At 39.1% G+C, this 18,602-nt stretch overlaps 1 protein-coding gene across 1 annotated transcript in view; it reads right to left on the bottom strand.

The window, feature by feature from the left end:
• ADGRG7 (adhesion G protein-coupled receptor G7) overlaps positions 1 to 18,602 on the bottom strand; it is a 79,068-nt gene that overhangs the window by 35,370 nt on the left and 25,096 nt on the right. Inside the window, exons 5-9 of the mRNA XM_043993484.1 lie at positions 13,296 to 13,445; positions 11,777 to 11,859; positions 8,741 to 8,880; positions 8,501 to 8,608; positions 138 to 322 (exon numbers count right to left, since the gene is read on the bottom strand). Of these exons, the coding sequence (XP_043849419.1) occupies positions 138 to 322; positions 8,501 to 8,608; positions 8,741 to 8,880; positions 11,777 to 11,859; positions 13,296 to 13,445 (666 nt within the window). The remainder of the gene's footprint in view (positions 1 to 137; positions 323 to 8,500; positions 8,609 to 8,740; positions 8,881 to 11,776; positions 11,860 to 13,295; positions 13,446 to 18,602) is intronic.

Below are 18,602 nucleotides of genomic sequence, written 5' to 3'. Positions count from 1 at the left end.
ATTAGAGGACCTAGCTCCTTGTCTCATATTACTTAGCCTGGAAGAAGAAAGTTCCTTTGAATTTCAATTATTTGTGTTATCCCTGACTTAGATTTCAAATGGACCAAATTCTTATTATGACTTACAAAAAAACTCACCTTTGGTTTAAAGATCATTTCAACAGAAACATCTGAAACTTCCTCCCTCGTTGTACTATTAGGATCACTATCAGAAACTTTGCCTGCAACAACTCTTTGACTAAAATTTGACCGGCTGGTGAACGTTCTTGACTGGAAAAATTTGTTCTTCTGATACAGAACAAAACCAAATTGCTTGTTGATGCCTGCAGATAAGAAGAAATTAAAATATGCATGAGAGCAACATGAAAATGAACACAAAGGAAGATGAAGAAATGAAAGATGTCATAGCCTTATTTATGGACTACTCGGAACCTCCATGCCTACACATCCTGATTACCTTCTTCAAAAATGAGTCAGAAGGCCCTGAAGATGACAAAAACTAAATGCCATCATTTTACTAAAAAAGGAAATTGACTACATCAACATATAGGAAAAGAACCTATTATAAGCATCACTTTTCCCCCTTAGAATTAGTTGCACATGTGTGACCAGATCATTAACTACTTATACCAAAGATCAAAGTAAATTTTTAAATTTCAAGAATAATGTGAAAAGGGGCAGCTAGGTGGTGTGGTGGTTAAACACTGACCCTGCATTCAGGAGGACCTGAGTCCAAATCCAGCTTCAGACATTTACTAGCTATGTGACCCTGGGTAAGTCATTTAACCCCAACTGCCCCGCTCAAAGAATAATGTGAAAAGACATTGTAATTATAGTAATTCTATAAAACTCTTTAAAAAATCTTTTTAAAACAAAACTTTTAAAAAGTTTTAAAAAGAAAAGAAAACAAAAAACCCTGTGGACCTTTAAAATGAGAAATGGACAAAGTAAAAAAATATGCATAAAATTCTAAAAGATAAGAAAAGAGAGAGAAAAATTTCCAAATGCTCACGTAGTAATTGAGTCACTGCATGAATGCAAGATGTTTTAATAAAATAGACTAGTCATGAGATTGTTGATAACAGGATCAACCACTCATAGGAAGATGTCACCAGTAAATTTTAACCTGTTGTTAGTCAAACCACTCATATAAAAATGATTCCCACAATGAACTCCTGACTTTTTTAAGTGCAATGGGGCAGAAACTTTGAGACAATCCTAGAAACTTTTTATTAGCACATTACTACCTTAGCTATCAAAGTTCTTTGATATAAGCTATATCATTTATTCTAATAATATCTTTGAAGACTAGGTTTAGGATAATTATCAATTCCTCTGTTTTATCGAAGAAGATATGATACTTGGATATGATTTGACCAAAGTTACATATTATTCCCTATACTCTAATACTTCCTATAAGTCCTAACTAAAGTCCCCAACTCCTGTTAATTCCCTCAGTTAGTCATTTCTTATTTATCCAGTGTATAGCTTACTTTATGTTTCTGTAAATACACACACAGAGATATATATGTGTATATATCTATATCTATATCTAAATAGATATATATAGATATATATCTGTGTGTGTTGTCTCCTCCATTAGATTATAAACTACTTGAGGGCAGGAACTATCTTTTTGCCTCTTTGTTTCCCCAGCACTTAGTGTAGTGCTTGGTACATAGTTGACACTTGACAAATGTTTACTGATTGATTGACTAATGAGTCAAAGTTAATCTAAGGAAGAAAGTTAAGATATTAGAACTATCAAAAAGAGGAATATGATATCTTTATATACAGTTTTTAATTTGATTTTTTAATTAAAAAATTATTTGGAACTTAACCAACACCAAATAAAATGATCATTTTTTTTTTAGTGAGGCAATTGGGGTTAAGTGACTTGCCCAGGGTCACACAGCTAGTAAGTGTTAAGTGTCTGAGGCCGGATTTGAACTCAGGTACTCCTGACTCCAGAGCTGATGCTCTATCCACTGTGCCATCTAGCTGCCCCTGATCATTTCTATATTCAAAGTAAAATAGGTAATGAAGACTATACACAAAACAACTTATCTTTATTATGTATAGCTTGCTTTTCTATTTAAGTATATAAGTTCAATATATTATTTTCAAAGCTATCTTACTCATCTGTTTCATTCTGTATATATATGTGTGTGTATATATATATATATATATATATATATATAAATGTTTTCATGGAATGCCTTTCTTCTTTTTTGTTGACAATCTATTGCAAGTCTCCCTTTTTCTCTTCTCCCCATTACTGGGAGGGGGGAAACCAAAACAAAGGAAAAACAAAAAAACAAAAGCCTCATAAGTCAAGTAAAACAAATCTACATATTGGCCACATCTGAAAATATATGTCTTATTCTTCTCCTTGAGGCCATCACTCCTCTGTCAGGAGGTGGCCCTCTAGAGACATTTTTGGATTATTTAATTGATTTTTGGATTATTCAATTGATTAAATTCCTTGTCTTTCAAAGTTGTGTTCGTTGTGTGATTCTCCTGATTCTGTTTGCTTCACTTTGTATCAGTTCATACAAGTCTTCCCAGGTCTCCCTGAAATCATCTCTTTTATCATGCTTTGCCTAGGATGGGGGCAGGAGGAGGAGGAAGAGACTTGGAAACTCAAAATTTGAAGAAAAAAGTATTAAAATTGTTTTTACATTTAATTGGAGAAAATATTAAATTAAATCAAAATTTATTCAGACATTCTCTGATAAATAACCTTTTCATTGGGTATGCATGATTTACTGACTTTAGGGGCATAATTCCAAATTATTTTCCAGAAAGCCTACACCAATTTACAACTTTACCAACAATGCATTAGTGTGAATAGGCTGCCTTCTGAGATAGTGAGTTCTCTGTCACTAAAAGTATGGGAGAAGAGGCTTGGATAATTATCAGGAAAAGTTGAAAAAGGGATTCCTACAATGGGAATTAATATGGTACAGTGAGGAGAGTGCTAAGCTAGGAGCCAGGAGAGACTTGAGTTTTGAATCCCACCTCAGAAATTTACTAGTTCTATAACTTTGGAGAAGTCACTGAACCTCTCTGACAGGGTCTTCGTTGGTCAAATGGGATTACTAATACTTTGAATACTACCCTCCAAGGATTGCTGTGAGGAAAGTCTTTTTGTTTTGTTTTGTTTGGGGCATTAAGCGTTTATTAAAGCATACTAGGTATTAGTGAAAAAGGAAAACACATCTTGTTCAGAAAGTTAAGAAAAGGCCTATCTAGCCTAGAGTTCCAGCCTGGTCTGGTTCCTCCTCAAATCCTCCACTATGAACCTGCTTCAACCATGAACTGCTTCAAACATGAACTGCCCAGCAAACATGAGTATGGTAGCTTTTTATAGGTCCAGAGCATAGGTGGTCCTTACACACTGCTTCAAGCTGATTGGTTAATGAGGAAAGTATTTTGCAAAACAAATATGTTACTATTAATATTATTTCTAATCAATATTGCCAACCAGGTGGTATTTAACAGTCTTGGCCCAATTCAAAAAAAAAAAAGATTTAAGGGGGCAGCTAGGTGGTATGGTGGATAAAATACTGGCCCTGGATTCAGGAGGACCTGAGTTCAAATCCAGCCTCAGACACTTGACACTTACTAGCTGTGTGACCCTGGGCAAGTCACTTAATCCCCAATGCCCCGCCAAAAAAAAAAAAAGATTTAAATAGATGAAATTGGTGAGCAGAAGCTAATAAGATAACATTTGATATCAGGAATTTATTTTGCTGACTATGCATGTTTATAATAGGGATTTTACTTTCTTTCTCAATGCATGGGGAGGCAAGGCAGGAGGGGAAAAAAGCAAATTTCTGTTGATTAAAAAATAAAATTTAATAGAAAAAATAAAAATTCATATTTGGGTTTTTAAATATCAATATTATAATACAAGATGGGCAAGGTGTGGTTTGAAAGAAGCTTGTCTGATAAATATATAAGGAAACAGTTGGGTGGTACAGTGGATGAAGCATTGGCCCTGGAGTTAGGAGGACCTGAATTCAAATCCAGCCTCAGACACTTTCTAGCTGTTAGATCCTGGGCAAGTCACTTAATGTCTGCCTCCATTTCCTCAACTCTAAAATGAGATAATAATAGCACTTACCTCCCAGGATTGTTATAAGGATAGAATGGAATAATATTTACAAAGCACTTTGAATCAGTGCCTGGTACATAGGTAGGTGCTTAAATAACTGCTTTTTTTCCTTCTTTTGGAATTCTAGATCTGCAACACATGATTAGGGAATAGAAGGAACCTTAGGAGTCATCTGGTCCTACTCTATTTTTTGAGAGGCAGGAGTCAAGAGAGACATGGGCTTCAATTCTCCTTCTAACACTAGATGGATCACCAAGCTAATGCCACTTGACTTCTCTAAGACTTGGATGCCACATCTGTAAAATAGGAATACTACCCATCTGTAGTATCTGCTTCTCATAATCATCATGAAAATCGAATGAACTAAGTTGTATAGAACACTTTATAAACCTTTTGGTGATGATTGCTGGCATTTGTCCTCCATTCTGAAAAAAACACCAATGACATCAGGAGGGTGATGTCTTGACTTGCAAGTGAGTTGGATTTAAGTGAGGGAGGGCTGTGCAAAGTCATTAGCTTCACTCTCTCCTTCAGAGCCATCTGGGTCCAGTGGTAAGACATAGATCAATATGACTGGAGATGGCTCTGGATGCAGTGGGAAACCTTAGCCTTTTTTTTTTTTTAAGTGAGGCAATTGGGGTTAAGTGACTTGCCCAGGGTCACACAGCTAGTAAGTGTTAAGTGTCTGAGGCCAGATTTGAACTCAGGTCCTCCTGAATCCAGGGCCAGTGCTCTATCCACTGCACCACCTAGCTGCCCCACCTTGGCCTTTTTTAAATTAAGGTCTTTCCCAGGTCTCAGTTTGTCTGAGGCAGCACCCATTCAGTGATTTAAGGCTAGGTGAGAAATAAGGCAAAAAGGGGTCTCTTTTACCTACTCAAAAAAAAATCAATCTGGAAGGGGAAGACCCTCAGGGTCTCTGGCCAGAACATAACTAATCCTATTTATACTCACTCTAAGGTAACCAAACCCAAACAATGACCAACTAACTGAGGCTTGAGCTGGGGCCTATTATTGGCCTTAAAGCATAATATACGTATGAATTATTATCTAGATGAGGCAACTGAGGCCCAAAGAAGCGATCTGACCTAAATTCCACAGGTGGCAACTAGCAGAACTATTATTTGAACCTAGTTCTTGTGGTTCCAAATCCAGAGTTCTCCCCACTTCAGAGTAGGGGACTATTTACACAGTGTAACTTAGAGGGTTCCAGAGTACAGTTAGCCCTTCCACTTTGCGACTTTCTGATATTTTTGATATATCGAGGTTGGCATAAGAAATGAAATGGGAATACTTGGGGGAGTTTGGTGGAAACCACAGATGACACATGAGGGCCAGCACACAACACAGAAAAAGCTTAGAAACTCAGAAATAAATAAAATATATTTATAGTATTGTATAATATCAACACATTTTATCTTTTAATACTGCAAACATCCCATTAAAGAAAAAGAAAAAATTCAAACTTCTCTGATATGAAAGAAGGGCCAAAATTTTTTATAGGGATTTTCCAGATTGCAGGGGCACTGTGCCCCTAACCCCTGTAATGTGGAAAGGATAGCTATATGTCCCTCTCCTGCCAACCTGCCTTGTTATTACCTAATTCTCCCATCTGTCATATTTGTTGTTTAACCATTTCAGTCCTGTCCAACTCTCCGTGACTCCATTTGGAGTTTTCTTGGCAAAGATACTAGAGTGGTTTGCCATTTCCTTCTCCAGCTCATTTTATAGATAAGGGAATGAAGGGAAACAGGGTTGCGACTTGCCCAGGGTCGCATAGTTAGTGAGTATCTGACGCCATATTTGAACTCAAGATGAGTCTTTCTGACTCCATGCCTGGCGCTCTATCCAATGCACCACCTAGCTGTTCTCCATCTTCAAAAAGAGTCCCATTATTAGAGATACTTCTTGGAATTGCATAACAAAGGCGGAGGACAGGGGTCTTCATAAAAACTTAGCTAAAATGCACACTTCCTAGGAGAGAAGAAAGTTGTCAGTTTGCTAGAAAGGCTTCTCTTCTAGGCCTTTCCCATTTTTATATCAAGACAGACCATCAGGTCAACTAATTGTCACCTTGGGCATTTTGGAAAATACAAATAACCTAAGGCAACAATAAGTTTGGGCATCAAGTAGAGAAGCATAAGGACCCTAAGCAGGGTGACAGAGTAGCATGGGCTGATGGCAGAGTAAAGAGGGAACCCCCCCCCCCCCAAAAAAAATAGAAGATCAAGGAAGGCAGCCTGCAGAAGTTTGTCCAAAGCTGACTTTGAGTGGCGAGTATAACTATAACTCTTAGGGGATCATGTCACTGTTAGACTACAAACATTTTGTGGGCTTTTAATTTTACTTCAAATTTATAATTTTAAAACTTATCTACAAGTGTTGGGTGGCCTTCTTCCTCCCCCCCCCCACAGCCTGTTTTCCCTAACTCCTACATACATTGTCTGACCCCATAAGAATGTAAACTCTTGGAGGGTATACATTGTCTTGTTTGCTTTTAGCAGTATCCTCAACTTATAGCTTGATGCCTGGCACATAGGAAGTATTTAATAAATACCCTTCCTCCTTCCCTCCCTCTCTCCCTTCCTTTCTCCCTCCCTTCTTTCCTCTCTTCCTTCCTTCATTCTTTCATTCCTTCCTCATTCTCTCCCTTTTTTACCTTCCTTCATTCTTTCCTTTTTTCTATCTGTCCGTCTGTCCATCTATGAATGTACTGGCCACCTCTTCAAAGGAAGGCAGAGTGGTTCCTATGGATTGAGTTTCTATGTATTTCCTTTTCTTGTTTTGTCATACTTTTGAAATTGATCAAAAGTAAGCAAAATTGATTAATTTTATTTCTCTAGGCCTCAGAATTTTGAAAACTCTCATTACCAAAATATTTCAGAACTTGGTCAAATTCAATCACAAATTACTCGACAGGCAAATAAGTATTGTATCATCTTCAAGAGAAGGCTTTTGGGGCCAAGATGGCAGAGAAAGGGCAGGAACTTGCCAGAGCTCTCCCCCAAACCCCTCCAAACACCTTTGAATAATTCCCTCAAACAAATTGTGGAGCAGCAGAACCCAGAAAAGGTCAGGGTGAAACAATTTTACAGTCTAAGACAACTTAGAAGGTCAGCAGGAAAGATCAGTTGTACCTGGGTCAGAGTGGAGCACAGTCCAGTGCAGACTGTGCCAGCATAGACTGGGCTCAGCAAACTAGGGACAGGCCTTGGGAGTCACTGAATCAGCAGAGGCAGCTGCTGCTTCTAAGCTCACACATGGTAAGGGGGTCAAACAATTGACCAAAAGGAGATTACTGGGGTCTCTGCTGGCACTGAGGCAGGACTCTGTTGCTTTTCTCATACTCAGGATCCAGCTTACAGTCCTGAGTGGCAGTCCTAGGGTGAGGAAGAAAACTAGCACAGTGGAGTGGCACAAGACAGGAGAGTAGTAAACACACCTCTCCTTAGATTATACCATCTTGGAAGAACTGAAAATTTACAGGTCCCTAAAAGTTTCTCTGAAAACAGCTGCATAAATCCCCTAAATCTTGGGACAGTGTACCCTCCACCCTAGAAACAGAACCCCACATTAGCAAAGAGTTAAATGTGAGGAACTAAGCTGGAAAATGAACAAACAACAGAAAAAATTCTGACCATAGAAATTTACTATGGTAATAAGGAAGAGCAAAATACACCTGCAGAAGTAGACAACAAAGTCAAAATTCCTACATCCAAAGCCTCCAGGAGAAAAATATTAATTGGTCTCAGGCCATAGAAAAGCTCAAAAAGGATTGTTGTTGTTTGTCCTTCATTCTCAATGAGGTCCATGACATCAGGGTGATATCATGACTTACACTGAATTGGATTTAAGTAAGGGAGGGCTGTGCAATGTCACCTGCCTCACTTTTTTCTCCAGAGCTATCTGGATTGAGTAGCAAGATATACATCAGGATGACTGGAGATGGTCCCGGATGTTTAAGGCAATTGAGGTTAAGTGACTTGCCAGGGGTCACATAGCTAGTGTCTAAGGTGAAATTTCAACTCAGGTCCTCCTGACTACAGGGCCAATGCTTTATTCACTGCACCACCTAGGTGTTTTGGGGTATTTTTGTCTGTGTTTTCTTTTATAACATGACTAATATGAAAATGTGTTTTGCATGACTACACATGGATAACCTATATCAAATTGCTTGCCTTCTCAATTTGGGGGTAAAAAGGGAGGGAAGGAGAGAATTTGGAACTCAGAATTTTAAAAACAAATGTTAAAAATTGTTTTTACATGTAATTGGGGAAAAATTTAAATATTAAATAAATAATTAGAAAGAAGACTTTTTGTTCTCAACATAATTCAGGCACATTATAAAAAATAAAATAGAATGGAAGAGTCAAAGACCTACTTTGTGTGGTATTGATTAAGATCTGCAACTCTGTTTGGTCCTCTGGTTTCAGCTCCTTTTCATTTATATCTATCGTTGTTCGTTGTGAACTCAGAATGTCATTATCTCCTATGGAAAAGGAAAATTTGACACCATCCCACCCACCCCCGAAAAAAAATTAATGAAGAGAAAATAACTAATTCACTGTTGTTGACAAGCATTTTGATAAATGTTTTGGTAAGTAAAGAAAAAATCACTCACCTCTTTGGACTGATAAAAGAACAGTTACAGACTCTGAAATATTTTCTGTAGATAGGTCAACAGACTGGATGGCAATGTTAGGTTGGAATACAGAATCATTCTTTAAATCCAAGGAATAATTCTCCAATTCTTTAGTGAGGCTGCATTGATAGAAGAGAGAATATTCTTTAGATTTTCTCATGAAATTATACACATGATTTTTCCTCTAAAGTACATAGAAACATATTGGGGAATATTCCCATAGGCTTTTTGACCCAGAGATCCCACTGCTAAGTATCCATACTAGGAAGGTCAAAGATAAAAAAGAAAGGTTTCACAACCCAAAGTATTCTCAGCACCACTTTTTTATGGTAGAACTAGAAAACAAAGTCAACGCCCATATGGTTAAAGAAACGGAGATACACAAATATAATAAAATATCATTGTACTGTGAGGAACAAAAAATATGAAAATTTCAGAAAACATAAAAAGACTTTATGTGAACTGTTGGAGAGGAAATGACCAGAACCAGGAAAATTATATATCCAATGACTACCACAAAGTAAGGAGAAATAATCAAATAAACAAGCCAAACAATCAGAACGGAATCCAAGTTTGACCCTAAAAGAAAGAGATGCAAGATGCACACCCCTTTCCTTCTTTGCTGAGGTGGGGAACTATGGGTATAGGATATCGCCTGTACTACTGTAAGAGTGAAGATGAACCGCCCTCATTTTGGATTTGGTGTAAGATTCGATTCTGCCTGTTCCCAGACAAAGAATTCAACTTCATATAGAGAATGCAGCTCTGGGCTGAATCTGTGAGGCATCTACGCAAGTCACTCATGTGGCTGAAAGGAGTCCAGATAGCTTGCCCATTCTACAGAGATTTCATCACCGCATTCCATCCCCCTTAGAAACATAAAACAATCCCTACTTTTCCTTTACTATTGCTTTGATAATTTTTAAAATAATAGACATTTTATTTATAGTTTTGAGTCCCAAATTTATCCCTCCTTCCCTCCCTCTCATCCCCACTTTGATCTCTAATTCTTAGCCACCGCAAAAAAAAAAAAAAAAAAAAAGAGCCGTTACAAATATTTTTGTTCAAATAGGTCTTTTTCTCGGGGGCAGCTAGGTGGCGCAGTGGATATAGCACTGGCCCAGGATTCAAGAGGACCTGAGTTCAAATGCAGCCTCAGACACTTGACATTAGCTGTGTGACCTGGGCAAGTCACTTAACCCCCAATGCCCCGCAAAAATAAATAAATAAATATTTTTAAATAGGTCTTTTTCTCTTTTTGGGGATGTCTTTGGGATATAAATCTAGGAATGGTTTTAATAATTTTTTGCTACAATTTTGTGGCTCCAATCAGTGTTCCCACAATTCTCAAACTTAGAACCTTCACAGTCAACAATGTGCCCCTCACCTTTGTCAACCTAAGGTTGGTAGTGCTATCTGCCAATTTTATCTCCATACCAACACTTTCTCCTTGTTTTCCTGGACTCCTTCGTACCCATATCCTCGGTGTGGAAGGGGAGGATTCAGGGGAAATTGAAGACGACCTCACATTTTCCTCCTCCTTCCCAACTTTTTCACCCACTCCTCCAATAGCACAGTACCTTCTTGGGTGATTTAAAAGAGAATTTACCATATAACACTGTGGTCAAATTATTCAAAGGGATGGCAGTACAATAACAGATGAAAATGATAAAGATAAAAAGTTGCAAAGATTCTATGGTGGACTATATGATTTGAATACCAACTCTAAGGACAGAGAGGTCAGGTACTAGCTAAGTACTTGTATAGCTAAATCACATACTTAAGCCAGGGACAGACTTATTAAATGGTTAGTAAATCTCTGCTTGAAATTATGGATAGATTATTTGTATTTTTTTCTTAGAATTTTATTGTCTACTGGGCTTTTGGTCCCGAATGTCATGCTATATCCCATTGTGGTTTTGACTAGAGGGGCTCTGAAGTCTTTTCCAGGTCTATCAATATTTATATCTATCATTCTATGATTTTATATATAGGTAGCCCCTATATGGAGTTTTATGCTGTTATGTAGCTGGTATATGCCTTGAAGATCCCTTCTAGCTATAAATACATAATCCTATGATCCTATATATTAAACATCAGTAAAGTCTATTGATTTGTATATATAATAATCAACTATCCAGAAGAAATAGGGGAAGGAGCATACTTTTTCATATTGGCCTAAGGACACAGACCTAATATGGAGTTGGTCCAGGGACCTCAATCTTGAGGTGAGGGGGCTGGGGGAAGGGGAATACCTTGAAGACTAACCAATCACCACTGCAGTGAATTATTTGGATAGGAAGTTGCATAGCATACTGAAAAGAACACTGGATCTGGAATCAAAGGACCTGGGTTCAAACCCCAGCTCTAATGTTGACTATTGGGTAACATATGCTGTGCAAGATTCGGTTCTGTCAGTTGTCAGACAGAAATGTCAACCTTCAAACAGAGTCTTCAAATAGAAGTCTGGGCTGTCTTTGAGGCATCCACACAAACCAAACTCATATGGTTGGCCTTGGGTGTGACCTTGGTGGGGGCGGGGGGGGGTGGCATTAGTTTCCACATCTGTAAACTGCAGTATTTGGAGAAGAGAGCTTCTGAGGTCCCTTTCAGACCTAGATCTGTGATGCTGCTGTCATAGCAACAAAGTGGGGAATAAAAAGGAGGGGGGAGGTCACTCATTTCCAGTCTTTGGTTGTTCCAGTTGGGCAAGCCTAATAAAGCTTGAAAGGTCAGGTCTAGAAATAGTTTATATAATCTCTAGACCACCAGAGCTCAAGGTCTATGTTTGCCTCTATAAGCTTATAGGCTTGGCTCCTCTGGGGCTACAAAGCTAATTGGACACAAAAGACAACAAATTGGAAGCCTAGGCTTTCTATCACCACTCCAGCCAAATGCATGCATCTGTGGGAGAAAAGAAGCAACCTTTGTTAATATTTTGCAATGTTTTAATCTCAGCAATGAATGAATGAATGATGCTTCATTATGTTTTATGTCTAAATTGTAACTGCTTACTTTCCAAAGTTGCCAGCCTTTTGGAAAACATCTTCATTGGCCTCTAGAAGTTGGCTTACTGTTGTTACTGCATATTTCTTTGCCTGATAAGGAGAAAGAACCAAAAGTTCAGAGAATCAAATGATTATTCAACAAACATTAGAGAGACTAAGAAACTTCTTTTTAAATGTACAAATACAGAAATCTGGTAGAAGCAACAGTACAGAGGCAGATAGGGGCATTATGGACAGAACCTGGCAACAATCTGCCACAGACAAATCAATGTGGTTTTTTTTGTGGGGTAGCATCACAATGTGGGATGGGGGAGAAGGAAATATGTGATAGGCCAGGGTTAAATCAAGGGCTAGTAATGAGGGGAAGGTGACCCCTGTGGGCTCAGAAAGAGAAGACTCTGTGGGGGCAGGAGTGAGGAAGAAGGAGAAAGGTTTGAAAAAGATAAGAAAGCATAAGAAACTTCCTTGGTTTGGAGATGGAAGGGCATTCAATTGATGAATGCTCCTGTGGGTGAAGAGAAGTGGTCTGTGAAGGGAGATGGAGAACTTGCCGTGGGGTGTGGTCTGGAGGATTTGGTGCTTGAAATATCAACTCCTTCTACCTCAGAAGGGAGTGATTTGAGATTCCTGGGGGAATTGGCATCTGGAGAATTGGGAGAGCTTGAACTCAGGGAGGAGATTTTGGGACAAATAAGGAAATAAAGGTAACCAGGGAAGAGTAGAGATCATTTCTGGGCTGCATAATCAAGGATGCAGTGGGGAAAGGGCCCTACCATGGAGCAATGTCTTCTTCTGAAACCTGCAATAATTGGTGATGTTCTAGAAGTAAAGTGCACTGGAAAAGAAAAATCTACAGGGTAATCTCTATAAGGTAGGAACAGAAACTGCCTAGAAGGAAGGACCTTTAATGGGCAACTCGGAAGCTTTGATTACATGAAGAATACAGAGAAAAGAAAGAGACCAGATAATTATAGGGGTCTCAGATCCCCCTTAATTCTAGTGACTTGCCTCAGTGCATTATTTCCAATTTATCCAGTATATATCTTTTTTATATATAGTCGTTTGCATGTCATCTCCCCTATTAGATTGTTTCTCAAAGACCAGGGACTGTGTTTTGCCTTTCTTTGTATCTTGGCACTTAATAAAGTGCCCGGCACATAGTAGGTACTTAACAAATATTTATTGACTGACTGACCATATGTATACACATAAACTCATGTAATACTAATTACCAGAAAGCAATTTCAAAAGGGAAGAGAGTGCTAATACCTAGGAGAATCCAAAAAGGTCTTCAGAGGCCAAGGGAAAGAGTACTGCTTTTAAGTACTTAAACTGAGATGACAGTACCTGGGCAATACATTCGATGTTTCATTTTCTGATTGTTAAGGCAAACAGGAAAACATGTGGGCTGGGTCACATATTTAGCAAAATGAAAACACATCATCAGGGACATAAACCTTCTCCAGTCTGGGATCACGGAACAAAGTGTGATTGTGTTTTTGTTTGTGGAATGATGGGAGCCTTACATCAGTCGATGTGTTCTTGGACGTGTTGAAAATCTGTTCCACCACAGTGGCAGCATATGAGATGTTCTGACTGGTCAGCACGTCTGCATTGCTGGTTAAGCCCAGGGTTTTAAAAGAAATTTCTGTGAAATTTGCTTCACTATTTTCTATCTATTTAAAACAAAAAGAAACAAAACATTTCCCAATTTCACAGTTAAGTATACATAACCCACAATCTTTTGAAAAATGGGTTTGCTCGAGGCTGTCTTCTACTACTACGTATTCCAGTACTTCTCATGGTTCTAATCAATCTTAGTAAGTACCCATCATGTGCCAGGAACAAACAAGACACCATCTCTCAGCTCTTGGCATTTTCTTTGGCTCTCCCCCCAATCCTGGGATGCTCTTTGTCTCCATCTCTACCTACTGGCTTCCTTGGCTTCCTTTAAATCACAGACAAAATCCTATCTTCTAAAGGAAGCCTTTCCCAAGCTCCCTTAATTCCAGTATCTTCCCTCTCAATTATTTTCTATTTATATTATCTATGTAGCTTGTTTGTATATATTTGTTTATTTGTGATCTCCCCTTCTCCACTAGATTCTGAGCTCCTTGAGGCCAAAGACTCTATTTTGCTTCTTTCTGTATCCCCAGTGCACAGTGCCTGGCGCATGTTGCTGCTACTCAGTGGTGTCCAACTTGTGAACCCAATTGCAGTTTGCTTGGCAGAGATACTGGAGTGGTTTGCCATTTCCTTCTCCAGCTCATTTTAGAGATGAGGAAACTGAGGAAAAGAGGGGTTAAGTGACTTGCCCAGTGTCACACAGCTATTAAGTGTCTAAGGCATGATTTGAACTCAGGTTTTCCTGACTCCAGGCCTGGCACTCTATCCATTGCTCCACCTAGATCCCTTCCTGGCACATAGTAAGTATTTATTGGTTGATTGATTGGTCCAAGAATCACTGATTTATTTTATTTTATTTTTTGGTGAGGCAATTGGGGTTAAATGACTTGCCTAGGGTCACACAGCTAGTAAGTGTTAAGTGTTTGAGGCTGGATTTGAACTCAGGTACTCCTGAATCCAGGGCCGGTACTCTATCTATGGCACCACCTAGCTGCCCCAGGATCACTGATTTTAAAACTGGAAAAAACCTTAAAGATCATCTAGTTCGATCCCTTCATTACAGATAAGGAAACTGAGACCCAGAGAGGTTAAGTAGTGAAAATTGTCCATGTTTACACAGGTAATAAGTGAGAGAACTGGGATGTAAATCCACTGTCCTCTAATTCCAAATCCAGCAGTCTTTTTTATAATACCACACTGCCTCCCAAAGGTTAAAGTTAGCAAAACACCCAAACTAGAAGCTTTTCCAACATTTTAGAACTTTTCAAAAATACTATACTGCTGGAAGGTCAGAGGTTAGACTAGATGACCTTTAAAAACTCCCTTCAGTTCTGTAACCCTGTGGTATGCAGATAAAAAGAAGCCAATAAAATAGTTTATTTAATGAAGAACATAAGCATGCATGTTCTTTAATTCCAACTAGATGGCAACACACTTTCAGAAAACAAATCAGGATTCCAGATTGGATGGCCCCTACCTTCCCCACTCCGCTTTTGTTAAAATGTTGTATTATAGCTTCTAGGCAACAAGCTTGGACTAACAAATAAGGCAATCAGAGTTCTTATGATGGAATTATATAGAGGAAAGGTGGCTTAGGAGAGGTGGTCTAGCCACCCCTAAGCAAAATTTTTAAATAGGTGGCTTTGGATGTCAGGCAAAGGATTCTGAACTTTATTCAATGGGCAATAATGAGCCTTTGTGGGGTTTTGAGCAGATGAGTGGCATGGCATACTCATGTAAATCTGACCACTGTGTGAAGGAGAGTCTGGGAAAGCATAGAGGTAGGCAGATCTTTTAGGAGCTCTCTAATTGCCCATGTGGGGACAACTAAGTGGAACAGTGGATAGACTGCCAGGCATTGAGTCGGAAAGACTCATCTTCCTGAGTTCAAATCCAGCCTCAGACACTTCCTAGCTTTGTGATCCTGGGTAAATCACTTAACCCTGTTTGCCTCAGTTTCCTCATCAGTAAAATGAGCTAGAGAAGGAAATGGTAAACCACTCCAGTATCTTTGCCAAGAAAACCCCAAATGGGGTCACAAAGACACAACTGAAAATGGCTGAACAATAGTTGGTCGTGTGGATTGCATTATGGTAGCAGAACAAACATAAAGAGGAAAAATTCAAGAGATTTTGTGGAGATAGAGCTGACTATATAGGAAAAATAAAGTAGAGGGATGAATCAAAGATAACAACAAGATTCTGAACATGGCAGGCTCATTGAATGACAGTGTCACAGACAGGTATAATGAAGTAAGAAGGAGGAATAAATTGAGGAGAAAGCTCGGTTTTAGACATATTTAATTTAAGGTGCTGGTGATAAACATCCAAGTAGAAACATTTCTTATGGCAGGTAAAGATGCCAAGATAATAGAATTTGGAGTAATTTATAGAGTTAATAGTCGAAACTAATAGCAAGTCATTTAGCCTCTTTGGGATCCAGGCAAATCACTAAGACAATAAGGCACAAATAAGTTGCTGATCTATACTGGTGAATGATAACTGGCAGTTCCCTACACCAGAGGTATCAAACTCCTGGCCTGTCTCATGGTCCCAACCAGATTAAAATGTAGTTGAGAAATATATAACAAAATAAATAAAAATACAATACAAAATAGTGAGACAAATGAGAAAAGAGTTTCTGGGTAATTGATAATTTATTAGACTAACCAGCAGTCAATAAATTGATGATTGATGTTTTCTCTTGGTAACCAGAGATGCCAAGGGAGACCCTGAAATGCCTTAAACCCTTCTGGAAAAGTATTCCCCTGGGACAGCTAGGTGGTGCAGTGGATAGAGCACCGGCCCTGGAGTCAGGTGTACCTGAGTTCAAATCCGGCCTCAGACACTTAACACTTACTAGCTGTGTGACCCTGGGCAAGTCATTTAACCCCAATTGCCTCACTTAAAAAAAAAAAAAAGTATTCTCCTGACAAGTGAAACTCAACCCTGATTGGTGGACTTTTAATGAGGAGGTGGGCTAGAAGTCTTTAGCTCCTTCTGCTGAGGATGTGGCTTGATAATGAGACTCAGCAGCCTCCAGCAATTTGGGCAAAGGAAGCCGTTTAAATCTGGACTTTACTGGATTGTTTTCTCCTTCATGAGCTAGGCCACCCTAAACTCTAATGGAGGGGATCAAGGACAGGGGTTTCTTTCCTAGGCAATGGTTTTTCCAGACTAGATTCTCTATAAGCAGAAATGAGGTCTCCAAATTGGGTGAGGTCTTGCCCAATTTAGCCAATGCCCAACCCAGCATGTGCCTCAAGGGAAAGGAACAGTCTCATCAACCAGCCATGCCCTTCAGAGACTAACTGTCCTATTCAGCAGCTGGGTCTTAACAGAAATAAAAGGAAAAGGGTAGATCACAAATTAATAATTAGTTATTAATGTGATAGTATAATATTAATTTCTCTCAATAGATAATGTTAACTTGTGGTTTTCTAAGTTAATATACAACCTGTGCCAGTGAAATCAAGGGTCTGTCCCCTGCCCCCCTGCCACAAAAAAAGATTAAAAGCATAACTGAAGCAATGTGAATGAGTGAAATTAGCAAGGGAGAGGATGTAGGGAAGAAGGCTGAGGACAGAGTCTTTGGACAGCACAAGACACAGAATCTTAAGGCATGGGAAAGAGAATGAAAAAAGTAGCTGAAGTAACAGGAAAAGAACAAAAAGGTGAGTTCACGGTAGTCAAGAAGCATTACTCTGTTATGTTAAATGTTGCATAGAGTCAAGAAGAATGCAGAGAAAGGCTAATGGATTTAACAATGACCTACAGGTCATTGGTGACCTTTAAAAAGAACAGTTTCAGCAGAGTGATGGGCATGGAAACCACATTGCTAAGGGCTGAGGAAATGGTAGACAGCAAACAAGAATTGTTCTTGAATGGAAATGCTGTCTTCAGGTAGCTGGAAGGGAGGAAGGGAGGAAAGGAAAAGAGGAAACACACATCACGTAGCACCTACTATGTGCCGGGCACTATCCTAAGTACTTTACATAAGGCAATCTGAGGATCCAGGCCTGCCTCTTCATCTCCTGCTTCAAGAATAATATGCCTGGAAAGGAGGAAAGGACTTCTTGAGGTAGGTCCTGAAGAAGGTTAGAAGGTATGGAATCAAAGTCAGTGAGAGGGCTTTTAAGCAGTTGAGCAGGGACCCCAAATCCAGTGTTCTGAGGTCTAGTTCAGTGTCCTTTCTGCTAAACCATTTTATCTCTATCAACGTGCAGATGAACAAGTGTTGATTTTTCCAAGTATTAGCTTTGTTTGGGGAACAAGATGTCACTGCTTTGAAGAGTGGCTGCACCTAGGATTGATAACTTGTGTCACTGGTACCACAGAGGTCATTGATTGTAGCCATCACTTCCCCTCTCTATACTCTTCTTTTCCCTTTAACGATCCTTATTCCTTCTTGTCTTCTCCCATTTTCCCTTCTATTCCATCAATGTTTTGTCCTGGTTAAATTGATTACTGATTTCTGATTGGGAGTGGGGAAGGGGAATGGATGGTGATGGTAGGGTTGACATATAAGCTCCTTGGAGGCAAAAACTACGTTTTATGTATTTATCATATTGTTGAACATTGCAATAGAGTCGTGGACTTGGAGTCAGATCAGAGTTCGAAATCTGTTTCAGATACTTACTAGCTGTGTGACCCTGGGTAAATCACAGCCTCTCAGCATCAGATTCTTCAACTGCAAAATGGGAATAATAATAGCACCTACCTACCAGTTTAAGTTGTAAAGATCAAATGAGATGATATTTGTAAAGTATAAACCTTAAAGCACCATATGTTGTTGTTATATTTTTCAGTTGCGTCCAACTCTCTATGCCCCTGTTAGGTTTTTTTTTTGTTTTTTTTTTGGCAAAGACACTGAAGTGGTTTACTGTTTCCTTTTCCAGCTCATTTTACAGATAAAACTGAAGCAAACAGGGTTAAGTGACTTGCACAGGGTCAAACAGCTAGTAAGTGTCAGGGGCAAAGAAAACCCCAAACTGGGGTCACAAAGAGTCAGATGTGACTGGAACAACAAAAACAAAAGTCACATAGTAGCATAAAAAAGCCACCCATGTGGGGTCAGGACCTTTCAGACTTGGATGTCCCAAGGCAGAATGAGTTAACCACACACTGTCTGGCTAACCATATGTGTTTTCATATGAAGATGAAAGGAATTCCCATTGACTCTACCTGAGCTAAATGCTACCCTAGTCT

Source organism: Dromiciops gliroides, chromosome 3 (assembly GCF_019393635.1).
Source record: "Dromiciops gliroides isolate mDroGli1 chromosome 3, mDroGli1.pri, whole genome shotgun sequence".
Lineage (NCBI taxonomy): Eukaryota > Metazoa > Chordata > Mammalia > Microbiotheria > Microbiotheriidae > Dromiciops > Dromiciops gliroides.
The sequence above is the reverse complement of the archived record's forward strand: the minus strand, read 5'-3'. Positions and strand labels throughout refer to the sequence as shown.